A 21,839-nucleotide genomic window follows, 5' to 3' on the forward strand; every position below is an offset into this window, starting at 1 on the left:
CGGACAGCCGGGTCTACAGAGTGAGTTCCAGGACGGCTAGAGCTACAAGGAGAAACCGTGCCTCAAAAAAACTTAAAAAATAAAATAAAATAACCTGCGTGTGGTTGCATTCATCTTTAGTCCAGGTAGAGTTGTACAGTTAGACATTGTCTCAAAAAATTAACAATAAAATAAAAATATTAGACTTCCGTGTGACTCTCTGTGAGAAGTACCTTGCTGAGGTTTGTGGCAAGTTAACAAAAGCTAAGCGGTCCCTCTGGAGCACAGACAGCATTCTTGGAGTCTGAACATAATCAAAATGAAGTTCATGTCTGTGCAAACAACCTTTATTTATAAAGGAAACAGTTCCCATGTCATTACAAACATAAGCCACACGGGTGTGAAGGCACTTGGTTGGGGAGGTGGGGCGCTGACATCCTGCTAAGGAGCCACGTGTCTCACCCAGGCCCCAAGGCTGCTGGGAGGAATGGGGAAGGGAGGACAGCAATGAAGGGGTGGGTCACCCTGCCAGCGTCAGCTGTGACAGCGCAGTGGCTCGCTGGTAGTTAGGAGGTTCTTTGAACCAGATCTGATTTGGCAAGTATGCATGTGGGGTCTCCTGCCCACAAAGGTCCTCAGCCCCACCTCACCCCAATGCCTAAGGTGGCTTCCTAATCTGGGGCTGCCCTTCCTCGAGCGTCTGGAAGAACGAGACCTTCTGGTGCAGGCTGCACCCCTCTGGAGATTAGGGTGAAAGTAAACTCAGCAGTAGCTGGATTAGGAAGGTCCAGGTGGAAGGCAGGCTGGCTTGCACTTTTCTCCTTGACGATCGTCCTTCATTCCTGCTAGATCTTGCTCCTCTGAGACTTCACCCTAGGGAAGAGCTGAAGGGAAGGAGACCATCAGACACCAGGAGCCCAGCCTCATTTATCCCACCCCCAAGAAGGGGGCTGCCATCACACCACCAGCCACACCCCGGCAAGGAGCAGGAAGACATGTGGGAACATGGACTTTCCTGAGTGAAAGGGATCCCCTTTACCCGTATCATAGCACAGCCAATAATGGATTTTTCTAGAGTCCATCACAATGAACTGCGTGTACGTATGTGTGCAGATATGACAGAGAGACTGGAGAGAGAGAGAGAGAGAGAGAGAGAGAGAGAGAGAGAGAGAGAGAGAGAGGAGAGAATGAGGGAGGGAGGGAGGAAGGGAGGAGGGAAGGAGGGAGGGGGAGAGAGAGAGAAGCCTATTTGTAGCCAAGGCTGACCTAAAACTTACTATGTAGCCCAGGCTGGGCTTGAACTCTTAGCAATTCCCCTGCCTCAGCTTCCAAAGTAGTGGGATAACAAGAAATGCCTGGCTCTTTCTCTTTCCTGAGAGCAGCCTGGCCAAACCCATTAATAGGCTCCCACTGGGTCCCCTCTGGCTCACCCCAAAGTAGTTGCGAGGCACATAGCCCTCCTGGCCGTGTAGTGAAGCCCACCACCAGTCGGTCTCTTCTGGCCCGTCCCTCCGTAGCACGGTGACTGACTCGCCCTCCCGGAAGGACAGCTCATCCCCAAACTCAGCACTGTAGTCCCAGAGTGCATACACAACGCCGTTGTGCATCAGTCCCATGCTTTGCTCAACATCTGAAAATACATAAAGTCAGGCTAGGGCCAGGGACACAGACCCCTACTGCAGCAGAGAAAAGACACCTGGAAAGCTGCCTGCCTCTGCCTGTGGGTGGGGGTGAGGTTGGAATGGGCAGCCTGCCTTCACTCAGAGTCAGCAGCTAAGATCACTTATGTATGTATTTTATGTAGACGGGGGCTTTGTCTGCATGTACATCTGCACACCAGAAGAGGGCAACAGATCCCACAGAACTGCAGTAACACGGCTGTGAGCCGCCAGGGAACTGCCAGTGCGGGGGGTGGGGGGGGGGGAACCTGAACTCAATCCTCTTAACTGCTAAGTGATCTCTCCAGGTCCCCACCCCACCGTCTTCTTTAAAGGTAGGCAGGGTCAAATGTGTCTCAGGCTGACCTTATACTATGTATATAGGTCAGGATGGCCCTGAACTTCTGGTCTGTCTGGCTCCACCTCCCAAGCCGTGGTGTCACAGGTGGGATCCAGCACACCCAGTTTACGCAGTACTGGGGACAGAACCCAAAGCCTGTCACGCTGGGCAAGCGCTCTACCGGCTGAGCTCCATCCACACACACCACCACCACCCCCTTTAGAATCTATTACTTTTTTATTTTGTGTGCATTGCAGGTACATCTGTGTGAGAGTGTCAGATCTCGGGGTTACAGTTGTCATTCGTCCCATCCCGGCTGGTTTCCAACTACGATTCCCCTGCCTTAGGAACGGGCTTGCGTGCCTGGCCCCCATCTCCACCTCATGCAGTGTTAAATCCGTCTGTTCCATGATCCCTAATGTCAACCTATGATGCGATCTGCCGCTCCAGGTGTCCAAGAGAGACTACAGGCAAGCCTCTGGCGCGGTCTATCCTGGCTGTCCCCCTCATGCAGTTTAGTCTGGTCCCCAGAGCGACCTGATGTGAGCTCGGGCACATCCACGAGTGTCCCAGCCTCTAAACAGCTTCTCACAACAGTTGTCAGGATGTTTGTTTTCATTCTTGAGACAGGGTCCTGCTCTGTAGCCCTGGATAGCCTGAGCTTGCTATGTAGACCAGGCTAGCCTCCAACTCATAAAGATCTACCCGCCTCTGACTCCCTAGAGCTGGGAATACAAGTGTGTGCCACCACAGCAGGAGGATGGCATATTTGGCATCTCAGCTGCTCGCCCCTCAGGTGGAATCCAGGTGAGTTGTACAGTCTGAATGATACAGCTCTCAAGTCTCTACCCACCCACGTGCATCTGCCAAGTGGGTTACCCAGCCCCTACCCTCCCACCCCCACCTCAGGCACAGCCTCGCACCTGCCAGGTAGGTGGCACAGTCTGCGTAGCCCTCTCGGTAAGGGTCGCACTTTTCGATGGCAGTGGCGCCGTCACTGAGAGTGGTGGCAAAGATGGCCGCACCGTGCTGTACCAGGGCGGTGCAGATGGCAGTGTCGTTGCATGAAGCCGCACAATGCAGCGGTGTCCTGGCAGCAGAGGAATGAGTGAGAGCGAGGTCTCCGTTGGTAGCGCCACCCCACTGAAAGTGCCCATGCCAAAGGCCTGCCTACCTCCCAGCAGGGGCATGTTGAGGACTCACCAGCCATGGCTGTCAGGGGAGTTAACATTGGCGCCCGCGGCGATGAGGAAGTCTACAATGGGGTAGTTGGCACCGCAGATGGCGTTGTGCAGAGCGGTGATGCCCTCCTCATTGGGCTGGCTTGGGTCATTCATCTGGGAATAGGAAGAGAAGGACTCAGCCCCGCCTGTCACCCTGTGCAATCCTTACACTGTCACGTGGGGGGAGGTTGGGAGGGGGAAGGACACCTTACCTCCTTCACCGCCTGCTGTACCACATCCAGCTCCCCGGTCAGTGCTGCGTCCAACAGCAGCACCAGCGGATTGAGCCGCGCTCGCCGGGCCTTGCGTGGGGACCCCACTTTGCGCAGTACTGAGCGCATTTCCTGCAGGACAAAGTGGGGCTTCAGTGACGCCTGCCCACCCACACCTCAGTGGGAGAAACAGACCAGGGGCCGGGTCACCCCAAAGTCAGGAGGATCCACACCTAGGCAGGGAGGTGTGAAGGTACAAGGGCTGGCTATGCCCTTGTCCATTGGTCCTTTACAACTATCAGGTCCTCCTATGACTTTGGAATCCAGAATCCCTAGAGCTTAGAGCAAGTTAGGAAGTCATGGGGTAGGTGATCTTCACAGCAATTATTCCTATAAGACAGGATAATAGTGCATGTCCACAATTTTAGTACTGGGTGGCTGAGGCAGGAGGATAGCCTAAAGCCAGGTGGTGGTGGCCCACTCCTTTAATCCCTGCACTCCGGAGGCAGAGGCAGGCAGATCTCTGGGAGTTCCAGGCCAGCCTGGTCTACAAGAGGTAGTTCCAGGACAGGCTCCAAAGCTACAGAAAAACAAAACAAACAAAAAAAACAAGAAAACAAACCACAAAAACCACAAAGAGAGTTCTGGGACAGTTAGGGCTATACAGAGAAACTGTCTTGAAAAAACAAAGAAGAAGAAGAAAAAAGAATATCTTCAAAGAAACAAAAAACCCACAAAACCACTGTGATGGTTAATTTTGATTGACAGCTTAATGGGATTTAGAATTCACCACTGGTTTAGAGCACTGGCTCTTGCAGAGGACCCAGGTTCAAGTCCCAACACTGACATACTGGCTCTCAACCACCTATAACTCCAGTTTAATGGGATCTGAAATTCTCCCTCTTCTGGCCTCTGCATATACATGGTACACAGACACAAATGCAGACAAAACATACATACACATGAAAATAAATAAAGTTATGCCATGGGGGCACACATCTTTAATCAGAGCACTCAGGAGGCAGATCTCTATGAGTTCGACGCCAACCTGGTCTAACATAGTAAGTAGGACAGCCAGAGAGCTGTTAAACAGAGAAACCTTGTCTCGAAAACCCAAAAAGTAAATAGATAAAAATAACAGCGTAGAATCACCACGGAAAGAAATCTCTGGCTAGATCTGCAAGGGAGTGTCTAGAGTGGGTTAATTAAAGTGGGCACACCTGGATTGGTGCCACCATGCCACGGGCGGGGGTGATAGACCAAATGAAAAGGAGAGGAAGCCGAAACACCAGCATTTATCTGCTGCTTGACGGTGGAGCCGCCTCCTGTTCCTGCTGCTATACGGACCCTGCCACGATGGACTGTATCCTCAAACTGAGCCAAAGATATCTTTCTTTGATTTGCTATTGCTAATAATATTGCAAATTGATTAGCAATTGCCATTGGTAATTGAATTGCCAATCAATAAAAGATGGGACAAACACACACAATGACAACAAACAAAACAGAGTAGCATGAACAAATTCCTGGGTCGTGTTCACGACGGGAGGGTCACGGTCACATCCCAGGCAGCAGTCACTCCTCACAGTAAACTGATGGGGGTGGGCACTGCTGTTCTCACTCCATTTCACAGACACAGAGTGGCTGAGTCTGGCCCTAGGATGTACAGCTGAATAAACGGGGACAGGAGGAAAACTCTATAGCTGGTGCATATAAACATTGATGACCAAAGTCTTGGGGACCAGAGACTCTCTCTTCACAAGGAGACAGAACAAGTAGGCACCATAGACTGGTCTCCAGGTCTCAGGTAAACCCATTGTCACACTGAAAACTCAAATCAACTGCAGGTATAAAATTAAGATTCACGAAGGAATGTGGGCAGAGGTATAGGCAAATGAAGCCAAGGTGTCAGCCGGGTCATCCCTCCATCCATCCAGTCTCTTCTTTTCTCCTGCACCCTGCCAGCCCTGTCTACACAAAAGACTACATTTCCCAGGTTCCTTTGCAGCACGGTGGGTGCCATCTTGGGTCATGAAGCCAGGGTCATCTCCAAAGACAGTGGTGTAACCGAGGCGACAGGGTTCTGGGTGCAACACTAGGTCTCATTTAAACCACTATACGGTTAAGACTTTCCTTTACACAGCTGTATCAGAGGTGAACACATACTGTCGTCTCCTCCTGTGACTTACCACGCTCTGAGGCTGCTCTGGAAGACTGCTCTGGGGTGGTGCAGGGGGTGGGACGGGAGCTGGTGGGGCAGGAGCAGGGGGCCCTGCCCTGGCCTCGGATCCCTCTGTGATTGTGCCCAGCTCCGGCTCGGGCCCGCCAGGCCCTGGGCCGCCGTGCCGATGAAAGAGTCTATTGATGATCAGTTGGTACTGTTTCTTGTGGGTGGGGGGCAGGGCTACGGCAGGGCTCTGCTCCATGGAGCCTCTGCGCTTCAGGGGCCGAGGAATCTCTGCCAGAACGCGAGCCACCTCCTCCAGCTCAGGCACGGTCTGTGCTTCGGGTGGCAACGCTGGCTGCAGCCTGGTAGGGCTGAGAGGCCGAGTGACGGTGCCTTCATCTGTGTCGCCGGCCTCCAGCACGGGAGCCAGTAGCCCCTCTAGCTCCGGCTCTGGCTCCAGCTCGGCAGGGCACTTGAGGAGGCCTAACGAGAACAAGAGCCCCATCAGAGGAAGAGTAACTAGGAGTCTCCCAAAACCTACAACTTCCAGGGTGCAACCAGCTCCTGTGCTGTGTGACCTCAGGGCAGTTACTTGCCCTCTCTAGACTACACTTTGCCTGGGCTGTATATGATATATGTTATGGTAGCTTCCATTTACTGAGCATCTATATGCCAGATTTATTTTTTTATGGTGCTGAGCAGTGAACCCAGGGCACATGATAAGCATTCCACCCACGGAGCTACATCCCCATCACCCTTCTCCATCATGGAGAAGGTCAGTGACCATCTCCATTTTACGAAAAGAAATCCGAGGCTCAGAGAGGGAAAGCCACTTGCCCAAAGTCCCACAGCTAGTTGTCTCTGGAATCTGCATTCCTACCATCAACAATAAACTCAGTTTTCTAGGTTCCTAAGAATTTCACTCCCTACATCTCATGCAGAAAATTCCAGAGTAGAAGCCTGGTGTTCAAGGGCCTCTTTTTTCCTGGTCTTTGTCCACCATCCCAATGTCCCCCACAATCCTACAAGGTAAACACTGTTACGCTCTTTTCACAAGTGGGAAAAACAGGCGCAGAGAGGTAGAGCGATTTATCCTGAGTCACACAGCAAGACAGCAGTTCGGAAAGGCTCAAGCTCAGCCCCTCTGGCACTGAAGGAGACGGTGGGCAATGAGCATTTTCTATGCATTGCCTTATTTTCAAGATCTGATACGGTTTTAGTACTATGTCCCAAGAGATAGGATTGTACTGGGATTCAGGGTTTATACTCAGGGAACACAGGACTCTGAGAGGCTAAAGCACAAGTCCTAAGCCTGCCAGGGCTCTGCTCAACCCCTCTGTAACCCTGGTACCGTGTTCATTCCCATGGCTATCTGGCCCGGCTCTCTGCGGGCTCAGTGTCTGGACTCGGGCTTGGCCGCAGCCGCGCAGCTGCTCTGGTCCCCAGCGTTTGTGCCGGAACCCTCTCGGCCGACTCACCTTCGTTCACGGGAGGCCAAGTCTGTTGAGGCGCTGGAGTCTGAGGCTGGGCCTGGGCCTGAGGCTGGGGCTGGGGGGGCATCTGAGGTTGGGCCTGGGTGGGTGGCTGTGGGGGTGGCTGAGGAGGCAACTTAGGTGGGGGAGCTCGCGAGAAGATGGGGGATCCCGGGAGCACAGCCCTGCTGGCTCCATGTTCCCAGAAAGCATTCTGGAGCTTAAAGATCATGCTGAGGGGTATGGGGCGCTGGCGCAGGGCGTTGCGGGGCTGGGGGCTGGAGGGGGGCATGGGGATGCGGCTGACGGGCTGCCAGCTGCGGGGCAAAGTGCCTGAGGGTCCTGCTGAGCCCATAGAGCGGCGGTAACTGCCGATGTCAGAACGCCTGTCCGTGGCCAGAGGGGACACCTTGTAATTGCGTGGCAATGTTGCACTGGTGAGGTTGTCCTGGGGCAGGGGGAGAGAAAGGGAAGATGAGGGAAGGTGAGAGAAAGGAACTTAGACAGGTAAGGACAAAGGGGTGAGGGGAAGGACAGAACCTGTGTGATAGCCCACACCAGTAATCCCAGCAGGAGAGGCTGAAGCAGGAGGACTGCCCCAGTGAGGGGTTGGCTCAGTGGTAGAGCCTCTGCCTAGAATCCCCCAGTGAGGGGTTGGCTCAGTGGTAGAGCCTCTGCCTAGAATCCCCCAGTGAGGGGCTGGGGTGTGGCTCAGTGGTAGAGCCCCTGCCTAGAATCCCCCAGTGAGGGGCTGGGGTGTGGCTCAGTGGTAGAGCCCCTGCCTAGAATCCCCCAGTGAGGGGCTGGGGTGTGGCTCAGTGGTAGAGCCCCTGCCTAGAATCCCCCAGTGAGGGGCTGGGGTGTGGCTCAGTGGTAGAGCCCCTGCCTAGAATCCCCCAGTGAGGGGCTGGGGTGTGGCTCAGTGGTAGAGCCCCTGCCTAGAATCCCCTAGTGAGGGGCTGGAGTGTGGCTCAGTGGTAGAGCCCCTGCCTAGAATCCCCCAGTGAGGGGCTGGGGTGTGGCTCACAGGTAGAGCCTCTGCCTAGAATCCCCCAGTGAGGGGCTGGGGTGTGGCTCACAGGTAGAGCCTCTGCCTAGAATCCCCCAGTGAGGGGCTGGGGTGTGGCTCACAGGTAGAGCCTCTGTTTAGAATCCGCCAGTGAGGGGCTGGGGTGTGGCTCAGTGGTAGAGCCTCTGCCTAGAATCCCCCAGTGAGGGGCTGGGGTGTGGCTCAGTGGTAGAGCCCCTGCCTAGAATCCCCCAGTGAGGGGCTGGGGTGTGGCTCAGTACTATGCACTCACCTAGAATGAGAATGAACTAGGTCCTAGATTTAATCCTCACACACACACCCTGGACCCTCCACCTTCACCCCCTGCTGCCCACCTGCACCTCACCTTGCCGCTGCCCCCCAGCCCGTCCAGGCTGCTCTCTCTCCAGGGTAAGAGCTGCAAACCGGGGGAGGCAGGTCGTGTGAAAACATCCAGCCCTGCAAAACACACATCGTTAGGATGGACTTCAGACTCCTGTAGTCCAGGTGCCCCCCATCATCAGTCACTCACGTTCATAGCTTGCTGTCTGAGAAGACTTTTTCTCATAAGCTACGTCCAAATCAGACTCGTTCCAGGCTTTCGGGGGCCTCCGGCGCAGCGTCAGGTCATCTGGGGAAAGGGGTGCATGAGTGAGGGTGTAAGCATAGGCTAAACCCAGCCAACCTCCCTAAGAGTGGGTCCCCGTGCACCTTGAGCGCGAAGCGGTGGGGCGAAGGCACTACCACCCGCGCCCAACAGGGGGCTCCCGAACGCGGCCGGTGAGTCATAGCCAGCAGTGGTTGGACGCGGGGAAGGTCCGCGCTCCGGAAAGAAGGCTTGGGGTCCCTCAGCTAGAGGGCTGCCCCGGGGTGACCCTGCGCGACTCAGATAGTCGAAGGGCGTCGAGGGACCCGGCTGGCGCAGCGAGCTAGCTCCAGGCCGCGGAGATGGCGCCCGGCCATGGGGACTGGCAGCCCCGTCAAAGGCACGGGGTCTGGGCGATGGCGCACGCTCCAGGCTGCTGTAGGCATCGGGCTGCAGATAGATGGGGGTACGTGGGGAGGACGGCCGGCCTTTGGGGGACAGAGGGCTGTAGGGGTGCAGGGACGGGGCACTCTCCGAGCGTCCAAAACGGGTCTCTGTGCTATCCGTGGGTGTCTTCTGCGGGGACCCTCTGCTGCCAAAATGCTCTGGGACAGGGCTGGTGCTGTACCGGGATATCTATGGGTAAGTCGGGTACGGAAGAGTCAGAGGAGACGATAGGGGTCAAATGGGGAAGATTAGCGTAGATAATGGAAAGTCAATGTGGAGACGTCAGAGTAGGCCTGCTGACTGGGCGCGAGGGGCTCTAGCTTGTTACTGGTTCTTTTATATGATTTAAGAAAAGGTCTTTTGCTGCATGTAAGCTTTCCCCCTTTTTTCCCCCACGTTAATCCCAGCAAAGGTAAGCGGGAGTTCGAGGCCAGCCTGATCTCTAGAGAATTCCAAGACAGCCTGGGTTGTCTTGGACAGAAAAATCCTGTCTGGAGCGTGGGGGGGTTTAACCTGGCTTGATGGTGCACACCTTTAATCCATGCACTCAGGAGGCAGAAGGGCAGAAGCAGGCAAATCTCTGTGAGTTCGAGGCCAGCCTGGGTTGTTACACAGAGAAACCATGACTGGGGGGGGGGGGGGCAAAGCTCACACCTTTAATCCCAGCAGACACAGGTAGATCTCTGTGAGTTCCATGCCAGCTAGGGCTACATACTGAGACCCCATCTTAAAAAATAAATTAATATAAAATTGCCTTTTTAACAGGGTCTCACAAAGCTCAGGCTACCTGAGGGTCTCCACGTAGCCAAGCGTGGCTGTGAATTCCTTATCCTCCTGCCTCTACCTCTCCAGTGTAACAGGTGTGTACCACAAGCCCTGGTTTTATATGGTACGGGAGATGGAACCCAGACCTCCATTCATGCCAGGCAAGCATTCTACCCACTTAGCCAGCCTCTGTGTAGCCCAGGCTGGCCTTGAACTCGCTGTGGAGGAAGGAGTGAGGCTGGCACTGAATCCTTCCGCCTTAGCTGCCTTTAGAGCAAGGAAGAGCCTACTCTCTATGCCTATGTGGCCCTCTCTTCTAGATGGCCTTGCAGAACTCACACCTACACAACCTTAGAAACTCAAGCCTCCCCTAGGGCATGGAGAGAAGCTGGCTTTGGGGGGCCAGGGCAGGGGTCACCAAGCTCACCCTAGTGGAGACTCCAGCCTGTGGGCCAGGAGGCGCTGGCGAGTCTGACCACCAAGACTCTAACTGCTTGGTCAATTCATCCACTTTGGCGGCAGCGGTGTCCAACTCCATCTGTTTCAGGTCCATGTGCTTCATGGCCAGAGCTGGGTGTGGGAGTGAAGGTCAGGACTACGCCCCCTACACCCCGTCCCCTTGCCGGGCCCTGCCCATCCGCCCCTGCCCCCAGCTCACACTGGAAGTTCAGATCCAGAAGATCACTCGCATTCTGGAAGGCTTCGCTGTCCATGGTGCCGGCCGGAGCAAGGTGCCTGCCAGGGTGGAGAACTTGCTCAGACCCTCAGGCCACGCCCCTCCAGGCGCAAACCCAAGGAAGGCGCTCAGGGTGGGGATAGGGGGTTTCTATAGTCATTAAGGTTCCAAAATGCCAATTCCTTCAAAAGCCCTGTCCATGTCCACTATCTACCTAGAAGTCTTAAGCCATTCTAGAAAGTTGGAGACAAAGAATCTCTCCATCACCCCTCATAGGGCATTGAACTGAGGCTAAAATAATTGTTACTTTAATGAATGTCTACTAGGGACCAGGAGACACCACCAGACATTTTGTTGTTGATTTTTTTGTTTTGTTTTGTTTATTGCTGTAATGAGGATTAAAGACAATGCCACATACATGTCAGATAGGGGCTCTACCACACCTTCAGTCCCTCACTGGGGGATTCTAGGCAGGGGCTCTACCTCTGAGCCACACCCCAGCCCTCACTGGGGGATTCTAGGCAGGGGCTCTACCACTGAGCCACACCCCAGCCCCTCACTGGGGGATTCTAGGCAGGGGCTCTACCACTGAGTTACTCCTCCATCTATCCTTTTACTTTCCACGTTGACATAGGGTTTTGTTGGGTTTTTGTTGTTGTTGTTTTGTTTTTTTCCAGATAAGGTTTTCTCTGTGTAGCTTTGGTTGGTGCCTGTCCTGGAACTCACTCTCTCTGTAGATTAAAGGCATGAGCCACCACCACCTGGCCTTTTTTTCTTAATTTATTTACTTATTATGTATAAAACATTCTGCCTTCATGTATGTCTGCAGCCAGAAGAGGGCATCAGATCCCATTAAGGATGGTTGTGAGCCACCATGTGGTTGCTGGGAATTGAACTCTGGAAGAGCAGTCAATGCTCTTAACCTATGAGCCATCTTTCCAGTCTGGATTTTTTTTTTTTTTTTTTTTTGATTTTTTCGAGACAGGGTTTCTCTGTGGCTTTGGAGCCTGTCCTGGAACTAGCTCTTGTAGACCAGGCTGGTCTCGAACTCACAGAGATCCGCCTGCCTCTGCCTCCCAAGTGCTGGGATTAAAGGCGTGCGCCACCACCGCCCGGCCTGATTTTTTGTTTTTTTTAGTTTTTCAAGACAGGGTTTCTCTGTAGCTTCAGAGCCTTTCCAGGAACTAGCTCTTGTAGACCAGCCTGGCCTCGCACTCACAGAGATCCACCTGCCTGCCTCCCAAGTGCTGGGATTAAAGGCACACACCACCACTGCCTGGCCACACATGGTCTTTTTAAGTATTTAGGGTGACCTGAAAACTTTATGTACCTCAGACTACGTAGGCTTCAAGATCCTTGGCCTGCCTTGACCTCCAAGACTCTTGATTTGTAGGTCTGTACCTGTACACTAAGGTTTGTGTGGTTTTAGTTGTGTTTTTAGATATTTATTCTATGTGTATGAGCATCTGCACAACTGCATGCTTGGTGCCATGGTGATCAGAAGAGGACGTCAGATTCCCTAGAACTGTAGCTACACACAGTTGTGAGCCATCTCTCCAGCTTGTTTTTGTTGTTGTTTGGGACAGGCTGGTCTGAAACTGGTATGTAGATTAGAAGTACCTCAAACTTCTGCTCCTCCTGCCCCTCCGGCCTGAGTGCTGAGATTATATATAGGCTTGGAGCACCAAGTGGGTTTGTGGTGCTGGGAATGGACCCAGGGCGTCATACACGCTACGTATGCACGCCACCAACCGAGCCACAGCCCTAGCCCCACTCTTCCCTTTAAACAGCTATGAGCCAGGCAGGTGCCTTCCTGTAATGTCAGCTCTCAGGATGCAGTTGTAAAGGGTTTCTAGTTTCAGACTAGCCTAGGCTAGAGTGTACTCAGTCTAGCCTGGGCTACAGAGTGAATTCCTGCCAGGCAGTGGTGACACACGCCTTTAATCCCAGCACTTGGGAGGCAAAGGCAGGAGGATCTCTGTGAGTTCAATTCTCAGCACCCTCATGGCAGCTCACAACCATCTGTGACTGCAGTTCCAGAGGACCCAACACCTTCTTCTGGCCTCCACGGGCATCAGGCACACATGCCCGACGTGTGCACACATCATGTATGTAAAACATGCATGTAGTGCACAGACATACATGCATGTAAAACACTCATATACATAAAACAAATCTTAAAAAACAACCACACAGCCGGGCTTTGGTGGCACACACCTTTAATCCCAGCACTCGGGAGGCAGAGGCAGGCGGATCTCTGTGAGTTCGAGACCAGCCTGGTCTACAGAGCTAGTTCCAGGACGGGCTCCAAAGCCACAGCGAAACCCTGTCTCAAAAAAAACCAAAAAAAAACCAAAAAAAACAAAAAAACCAACCACACATGAGGCGGCCGATAGTGGTAGTGAAGGACATCGACCCACGGCTTTCATGTGCAGGGACACACCAACACACAATACATGGTGATATACTCCAACACATGCTACACGGTGATATACTCCAACACATGCTACACGGTGATATACTCCAACACATGATGCACGGTGATATACTCCAACACATGCTACATGGTTACATACTCCAACACATGATACACGGTGATATACTCCAACACATGCTACATGGTTACATACTCCAACACATGATACACGGTTACATACTCCAACACATGCTACACGGTGATATACTCCAACACATGATACACGGTGATATACTCTAACACATGATACACGGTGATATACTCCAACACATGATACATGGTGATATACTCCAACACATGATACACGGTGATATACTCCAACACATGATGCACGGTTACATACTCCAACACATGATGCACGGTTATATACTCCAACACATGCTACACGGTGATATACTCCAACACATGCTACACGGTGATATACTCCAACACATGCTACACGGTGATATACTCCAACACATGCTACACGGTTACATACTCCAACACATGCTACACGGTGATATACTCCAACACATGATACACGGTTACATACTCCAACACATGATACACGGTGATATACTCCAACACATGATGCACGGTTATATACTCCAACACATGCTACACGGTGATATACTCCAACACATGCTACACGGTGATATACTCCAACACATGCTACACGGTGATATACTCCAACACATGCTACACGGTTACATACTCCAACACATGCTACACGGTGATATACTCCAACACACAATACATGGTGATATACTCCAACACATGCTACACGGTTACATACTCCAACACATGATACACGGTGATATACTCCAACACATGCTACACGGTGATATACTCCAACACATGCTACACGGTGATATACTCCAACACATGCTACATGGTTACATACTCCAACACATGCTACACGGTGATATACTCCAACACATGCTACATGGTTACATACTCCAACACATGCTACACGGTGATATACTCCAACACATGCTACACGGTTACATACTCCAACACATGCTACACGGTGATATACTCCAACACATGCTACACGGTTACATACTCCAACACATGCTACACGGTGACCTACTCCAACACACAATACACGGTGACAAACTTCAACACACGATACACGGTGACATACTCCACACACACGCTACACAGTGACATATTCCAACACGCAACACACGGTGACATACTTCAACACACGATACACAGTGACATACTCCATACATATGATACATGGTGACATACTCCACACACAAGCTACACAGTGACATATTCCAACACGCAACACATGGTGACATACTCCAACACACGATACACAGTGACACATTCCAACATACGATACACAGTGACATACTCCAGACACAGAAATACACAGAGAGGGAAACACACAATACGCACTGCACACACACACAAAACCTTGCCAATAAGCAAAGAAAATACAATTCAGACAGGTTGGAGTCAAGCGCTCACGCATCTGTGGTGACCCCTCCCTCCCAGGGCTTGGGAGGTGCAGGCAAGAGGATTAAGACTCATTCTTGGCTACTCAGCAAGTTGGAGGTTAGTCTAGACAATAAGAGACCCTGTACCAAAAAAACAAAGAGAAAAAGGAAGAAATAAAACGAAAGAAAAGAAAGAATCCTGGAGTCAGATTGTTCACCAGCCTTAGGTACTTCCGACTGTTTCACGGAGCCCCAGTTCAGTTCCCAGCACCCATGTAGGGCGGCTCACAGCTGCCTGGAACTCCAGCGCCAAGGGATCCAACACCTCTCTAGCCCTAGAGGGCACCTGCACTCATAGTAACATACATACACATACTTTTTATTTCTTTTTTAAAGACATATTTATTTATTATGTATATAATGTTCTGTCTGCATGGATGCCTGCAGGCCAGAAGAGGGCACCAGATCTTATTTATGGTGATTGTGAGCCACCATATGGTTGCTGGGATTGAACTCCCAAGCTCTGGAAGAGCAGCCAGTGCTCGTAACCTCTGAGCCATGTCTCCAGCCCCCACATACACATACTTAAAAATAAAATAAATCATTCAGGTGGTAACGGCACATGCCTTTAATTCCAGCACTCAGGAGGCGGAGGCAGGTGGATCTCTTGAGTTTGAGGCTGGCCTGGAAGACATTACTGCTGTTAATAAGAGGCCTTGTTCACGCTGACCCATTGTTAAGGGGGGGCGGAGTAGTCAGGGCCAGAGATGCAGCTTTGGTCACCAGCCAGTAGGAGGAAGCTAGGCTGGGAACCGGTTACACCAGCCATCTTTATCCCCATGGCAGCCGCCAAGCCCGCCAGCTCTGTCACCTTTTTAGCCTTGGCGGTAAAGGTGTAGGCCGTGGGGCCAGCTCGGACATGTTGACACCAGCCTGTCTGGGAAGCCACAAGGAACAGAACTTGTTGGGGTTGGTGGCTCATCTGAGCATGCGTGACCTTAAGTCCTCTCCACTCCTAGGGCAGGAGACTCCCCGGACTCTGCCTGAGACTCCATACGAGGAAGAAGGATGTAAACTAAGTACCCCCAAAGGCCCTTCTGATCTCAAAGAGGGCTCCACTCTGAAGCCTGGTACTTACTGTATTTGGTCTCACTGCATAGCCCAGACTGTGCAGGAACTTTATTAATGGGTCCTTTTGCCTCTCTGTGGCGGGAGCTATGGACACGCATCACCATACCCAGTAAGGACTCTGAGATGGTGAAGATCTACAAAAATGGACCTGAAAGCTTAGGTGTCTCCTGAAAGAAACGTCAGAACTGGGAAGGGATCTAGCTTAATGGTAGAGCCTCTGCCTAGAATCCCCCAGTGAGGGGTTGGGGGTGTGGCTCAGTGGTAGAGCCCCTGCCTAGAATCCCCCAGTGAGGGGCTGGGGTGTGGCTCAGTGGTAGAGCCCCTGCCTAGAATCCCCCAGTGAGGGGCTGGGGTGTAGCTCAATAATGGAGCTCTGTCTATTTTTTTTTTATAGGAGACTGGGTATCATAGTATACAACTTTAATACTACACTCAGAGGGAAACATATCACATTGAGTTTGAGGCCCATCAGGGATACACAACAAGTTCCAGGTCACACACAGCCAGGACACACACAACCCCACCATTTTTTTTTGAAAGGCAGGCTTTCTCAGTGAACATCTTTTTTTTAATTCTTATTATTAATTGTGCTTCAGGCATCAGATCCCATTATAGATGGTTGTGAACCATCATATGGGTGCTGGGAATTGAACTCAGGACTTCTGGAAGAGCAGTCAGTGCTCTTAACCACTGAGCCATCTCCCCAGCCCCCGCTCTGTCTATTGTTATTGAGTCCCTAAATTCAATCTCTAGTAGAAAAATGGGCTCCAAGTCCCAGAGTCTACCTCTTTCTAGTCTACCTCTATCCTACTCTAGAATTCTTTCACTTGTTCTGCTCACAATTTCTAGTTTCCTGCCGCACTTTCTGACGATCCCAGAACTGCGCTCTCCTGGAGTCTGCCACAAGCCAGAAACCAGAGGCGAGGATGTGAACTCTGGAGCGCCCAACAAGAGTTCCTCGGCTGCTGAACTTGTAAAACAAAGATAAAAAAGTTATCTTTGTTTGGACCAATGGAAAGATCTGTCTCAACAAAAGATACAAGAGGAAATCAGAGCTGTGAGAATCCCAGCCTCAGAAAGCAGAGTATAGTCGGGCCTGGCCGCACACACCTATAATCCCAGTTTACTTGCGAGGCTGACCCAAAATGAGGGAGAGTTCAAGGCCTGGTTGGACAGCAGAGTCCATTGAAGGGGCCAGCCTGGGCAAGCCTATCTCAAAATAAAAGTTTAAATAAAGGGCTGGGCATGGTGGCACATGCCTGTAATGGCAGCTTTCAAAGGCAGAGGCCTGAAGATAGCCAGGCTTGTTTACATCTCGTGCTCCAGGCTGGAGAGATGGCTCTGCAGTTTAGAGTGTGGAGGACCAGAGTTCCAGTTCCAGCTGCACGTACCAGCTCCAGCTGCGGCCTCTGCCTCTGAAGGTATCAGCCCTTGCGTGCACAGAGGACTGAGAACAGCTCTGCAGGTAAGAGCCTGTTCTTCCAGAGGACAAGAATTCCTCCATTCCCAGTACCCGACAGGAAGATCTTTTGGCAAATGTACCACTATCAAACTGGGTTCTGAGAGCAGGTCTGTTATGGGTGGTAGAAACACCTTGGCCGTCAGGGGGCGCGCGTTCTCCGCGAGCACAAAGGCTGAGCTCAGGCCCGGGGAATGCGAGGCGGGCCTGGGCAGGTGCACAGCTCCAAGCCAGGGAGCTGGGCGGGCCAGGCAAGGCAAAGCCTCTGTTCCCATGCTCCTGTTCCTGCCCTCCACCCTCAGGTCTTCTTCCTTGGGCTGCCCTCCAACTCTAGCTCCCCCTTCAACTGGCTCCCAGCTCTGCTCCACCCTTAGGTTTCCTTGCCCGCCTCCTCTGTACCGCAGCCAGATGCTCAGAGGCGAAGGATCCTATTGGCTTCCTGGCACAGTCAGTGGGATCCAGGTCAGGGCCTTAGAATGGGTTGGGAACACCCAAAGTGTAATCTTTCACTCTAGCTGGGTCAGTCGTGCCTCTGTGGAATGGGCTAGGGGCTTCTCCTAGCCAAGCCTCTGCCTTCAGCTGGTCACCACAGCAGTTTCTCATGTGTAGTGTGTATGTGTGTGTAGGGGATTGATGCCTTCACCCAGATGAGGTGTGAGGTGCGGGGGACCTAAATCATACAGTGTTTACAGTGTAAGAACTGAATGTCTCACGTCATGACTGCTATTTTACCAGCCTTCCTCTATGGTCCTCTAGGGTAGCACCGATGAGTGTCTGCAACCCTAGCGACGCTGAGGCAGGAGGATCTTCAGTTCAAGGCCACCCTGGGCGACTTAAGTGATGCTGTCTCAAACAAGAGCTGAGCTTCAGCTCCCAGCAGCAGAGTGCTCATGTAGCCTGCACGCGGCTTGGGTTCAGCCCCTGAGGCCAGGGGGATCAATCACACATGGGCAGGCTCTGAGCCAGGGACAAAAGCCCAGGCGCCATAGATTCTCCCAAAGAGTCTTTTGTGAGAGCTCTCGGTCGGCTGACTTGTCTGGACCTATGTAGACCAGGTTGACCCGGCCTTCAAGAGAGCCGCCTGCCTTTGCCTCCCTGTGCCGGGATTAAGAAGCATGTCCGCCATGCCCCACAGCAGTTGTGTGGGTTTCCTCGTGTGGTCCATGCTGTGCTTTTTGTTTGTTTTTTTATTTTCTAGACAGGGTTTCTTGGTGTAGTCTGAGCTATCCTGGAATTCACTCTGTAAACCAGGCTAGCTTCGAACCCAGAGATCTGCCTGCCTCTGCCCCCACCCAAGTGTTGGGATTAAAGGTGTGTGTCACCGCCACCCGGCACCCACGCTATGCTTAAACTTCCAATCCTCTTGCCCCCACCTCTCCAGTGCTAGAAATACCGACATGAAACTTGCCAGTCTGCTTTATTCAGTTCTGGGGAATGAACCCCGGGGATTCCTGCATGCTAGACAAAGCATTCTACCCTCTGAGCCCATGTGCCTCTAAGCCCCGGGTTCTGTTGCCAGTGGTCTCAACTGCCTGAGCTTTCGGACCACAGAACCCCAAATTTCCCACCTGCCACAGTGATTATTCCCAGGAATGCAAGACTACTGCAGGGTGAGAACCCTTAAGATTTCAGACAGAAACTGGCAAGATTCCAGGGTGTGGGTGGTGTCTGTTTGCCAGCCTCAGTTTCCCCATTGCTAGGGAGGAGTCCTCCCTGGGGTCAACAAACTCCACTGAAGGTGGAACTCGCTGTTCCTACCTTTGGGTGATTGCCAAACGCTTCTGTGGACGTGGAGATCCATCCTGACCTGGACCTGGCAGGACAGTCTGTGTTGGCAGCTGTGGCTAATTTTTTCCCTTTCATTTCAGGTTGTCACTGGCGTTCTTGCAGTATTAACCGCACCCTCCTTCAGATCCTCGTCCCTCCCACCCCCACTAGCTTCTTAATCCCCAACATAAGGGCCCAGAGGTAGAGAGACTGAGCGAATAGCCTTCCTGTTCCTGCCCTCTCCCAGGCTCAAGGGCAGACACCTCCAGAATTAGCCTCTATCCCTCCCTTATCTCCCACAATACCTCAGGTCAGACAGATGGAAGTGGAGGTGACATTTCTCACCTCTGGGTCAGCACAAGGAACCCCACCACGGAAAGAAGGCTAATTAGAAAAATCTGGTGAGAGTGAAGGAATTCTCACAGACAGCTGTCACAAGAGCGAAGGCGACGTATGGCTCACCAGCCTCAGTTTACCCTTTTCATTCTGTGTAAATGCAGCAGTACACAGCCACACAAGCCTCCCGGATTCGGCCCCGCGGTCCTGTTATTCTGGCCTGGGCTCTACAGTGACCTCAGCAAACCCCAGTTATTTCCCACCCCAATGGGGCAACAAGAGGTACGACCCCATCTCCGCTAGGGGGCGCCCTTGGTCAGATGTGCCCCCTCTGGTTAGGCAGGTCTGACGCCCCGGTTAATGACATGTTGGGGTTCGCTCAGCGGCACAGAGAGGTTGGAGAGCTGCCCCGATTTCTCATCCCCTGCCCCCATCCCAAAACTAGAAGTGGGGTGTAGCGCCAGGACATAGCTTTCTGAGGGACCCATGACCCCACCCTCGTGTCTGTCCCACTCTTTCCAAAGACCAGGATTCACTATTCCAGAGCCACGAATTTGACGCAAAGACCTAGAGTGGCTCGGTGCTGAAGGCTGCTGGAGGGCGACCGGGGACCCAACCATTCTAGAACGACCTAACCTCTCACATCCATCCAAAAGTCAGAGATACGAGACTCACAATATTCCCCCGAGACACCTCCAAGAGTCCCCAGTTAAAGTATCCAAGAATTCCAGTTCCAATGGCTCCCCGGGACCAAACGCTCCGAGTACTACTAAGATCTCCAGTCGTCCAAGCCCTCATCCATCTACCCAGTAAAGCCGGCACTCCAGTTCTCACTTTATAGGGACCCAGGCGTGAGTGTCCCACAATTTGCCCTGGGACCTAAGGTTCGAGGTCCCACCAAATCCTCCCAGGGACGTGGTGTCAGGTTCTGGGATGGCTAGACCCCAGGTGGGGTGGAACTCACGCGTCCGGGGCAGATCCTGGCACCAGGGGGTTTTTCCTCGGGCTCCGGCTCCGGCTCCAGCGGCGGGGAGCGGAGGACGGGGCGGGGCAGTCGCAGGGAACAGGTTAGACGACGGGACTCTGACTGGAGGAAGGCGTGTCCCACAGGGGAGGGAGAGCTGCGATCGCCTCAAGTACCTTGGGATTTGTAGTCCCGGAGGGGCGGGGCGCAACCGGGAACATTTCCATTTGGAGTCAGGCGCGATCCATTTCACAGACAGCAAGAACGAGGACCAGAAGATCGAGGGCGCCCTGGACGGTGACATGCACAGGAGTCCAGACCTCCACTTCACTATGGGTGCAGGGGAGGAACTCCTGAGCCCATCCCCACACCTCTAGTCTCAGTTTCCCAGACGGGGAGAAATTCACACGACCCAATACTACTGCGAGAAAAGGACCCACCTTAATCAGGACTCGGAGCCCCGGCTTACCTGTCTAAATGAAATAAAAATAAGGGGCCTTTAATCATAGCACTCGAGAGTTAGAATCAGGGGCATCTCTGCAAGTTCGAGACCATCCTGGGCCACAAAATGAGACCACGCCTCAAAAACAAAACAACGCAACACAAAAACCCGCCTTGGTTGCTTTACTGGAGAGCCCAGCAACAGGCTGGACTACAATCCCCAGCAGCACTCCTGGGCGAAGTCCCCCACTAGCCACCCTCGGGTTCTCTGGGAGTTGGAGTCTTGGAGCCCTCAAAAGACGAGCCCGAGTTTCTAGCCCACGAGCGAGGGGGGACATATAGTCTGGTGATCCCTGGCGGAGGAACTCTTCCCTGTGCCCTTGGCCTCCTCTGAGTTCTCGAAAGCCGCAGGATAAGGGGCAGCATCACAGTTCTGGAGGAGTCTCCCAAACCTCCGCGGAGGGGCGGGACGCGACGCTGACACACCGGCCAGGAATGCAGTCGGGTCACCCTGTCTCGCCGCGGTCCCGCGACTCCACCCGCCGCCCCACGCGCTGCAGTACTGCTGGGAAGGGGCGTGGGCGCGTCCCCCAAATCCCGCGTCCACGTGCAGCTGTTTACTTGGGCCGCGGGGCAGGGAGGGGTCGGCCAGCTGCACCTCTACCTCCCTCAGAGAGGTGGGGAATTCTTCCCGCTCAGGACCCTAAGTCTACGAAGGCATCTACGAGTTTCACACGACCCTCTACCCCTCACTCCGTTTGGAGCCACGCTCCGCGCTTTGGGGTCCGAGACTCCTCCCCTGACCCCAGAACTCCTCCCCCTTGGTTTCCCGCTTACGCCAGACTCCAGAAACTCCGCCTGTCGTTGGTACTTTAAATCCTCTGAGAGCCCGCTCTTTTCTATTTTCCGATCTCGTCCACTCACGCCTTCCTCTCTTTCGCCACATCAGAGACTTCCCAAGACACACTCTAGCTTTGAAAGCACAACCCTGCCAACCAGAATTCTCACCTGGCTCTTACAGGAATGTCTGCACAATCTGCCTTCTGTCTCTTTAAGACCCGCGGGCGGGCTGGGTCACTGCCTCATTAAGACAGTGTTGGAAGAAACCACGTGAGCAAAGTTGGCGGGGCGGACCCTCCGAGATCCGACCAGGCTTGCATTCCCGACAAACAGGGAAGTGATTTCCCCGGAGGTAGATCGTTGAAAAATTAGTCATTCCTCCGCTGTGTACTGTTCAAAAGTGGAGATCAGCCCGGTTCCGTAAATAGAGTGACAGCGTCCGA

General features: G+C 52.9%; 1 protein-coding gene across 4 annotated transcripts; it reads right to left on the reverse strand.

Annotated features, from left to right (window-relative positions):
* Window positions 1-306: 306 nt before the first annotated feature.
* Ppp1r13l (protein phosphatase 1 regulatory subunit 13 like) lies at window positions 307-21,629 on the reverse strand. Of its 4 annotated transcripts, XM_075989901.1 has the most exons (15): window positions 21,565-21,609; window positions 20,556-20,588; window positions 20,292-20,405; window positions 10,535-10,611; window positions 10,304-10,446; window positions 8,790-9,300; window positions 8,611-8,709; window positions 8,446-8,537; window positions 7,058-7,499; window positions 5,602-6,062; window positions 3,413-3,544; window positions 3,181-3,314; window positions 2,901-3,067; window positions 1,410-1,609; window positions 307-863 (listed from the first exon to the last, which is right to left on the reverse strand). In XM_075989901.1, exons 4-15 carry the CDS (start codon window positions 10,587-10,589, stop codon window positions 825-827), a joined length of 2,475 nt encoding a protein of 824 aa, XP_075846016.1. In that variant the 5' UTR covers window positions 10,590-10,611; window positions 20,292-20,405; window positions 20,556-20,588; window positions 21,565-21,609; the 3' UTR covers window positions 307-824. The 4 variants fall into 4 exon arrangements, with proteins under 4 accessions (XP_075846016.1, XP_075846005.1, XP_075846009.1 ...); XM_075989890.1 differs by lacking the exon at window positions 21,565-21,609 and having other exon boundaries at window positions 20,585-20,694; XM_075989894.1 differs by lacking the exons at window positions 20,292-20,405; window positions 20,556-20,588 and having other exon boundaries at window positions 21,565-21,629.
* Window positions 21,630-21,839: the final 210 nt, after the last annotated feature.

Source organism: Microtus pennsylvanicus, chromosome 1, assembly GCF_037038515.1.
Source record: "Microtus pennsylvanicus isolate mMicPen1 chromosome 1, mMicPen1.hap1, whole genome shotgun sequence".
NCBI classification, from domain to species: Eukaryota; Metazoa; Chordata; class Mammalia; order Rodentia; family Cricetidae; genus Microtus; species Microtus pennsylvanicus.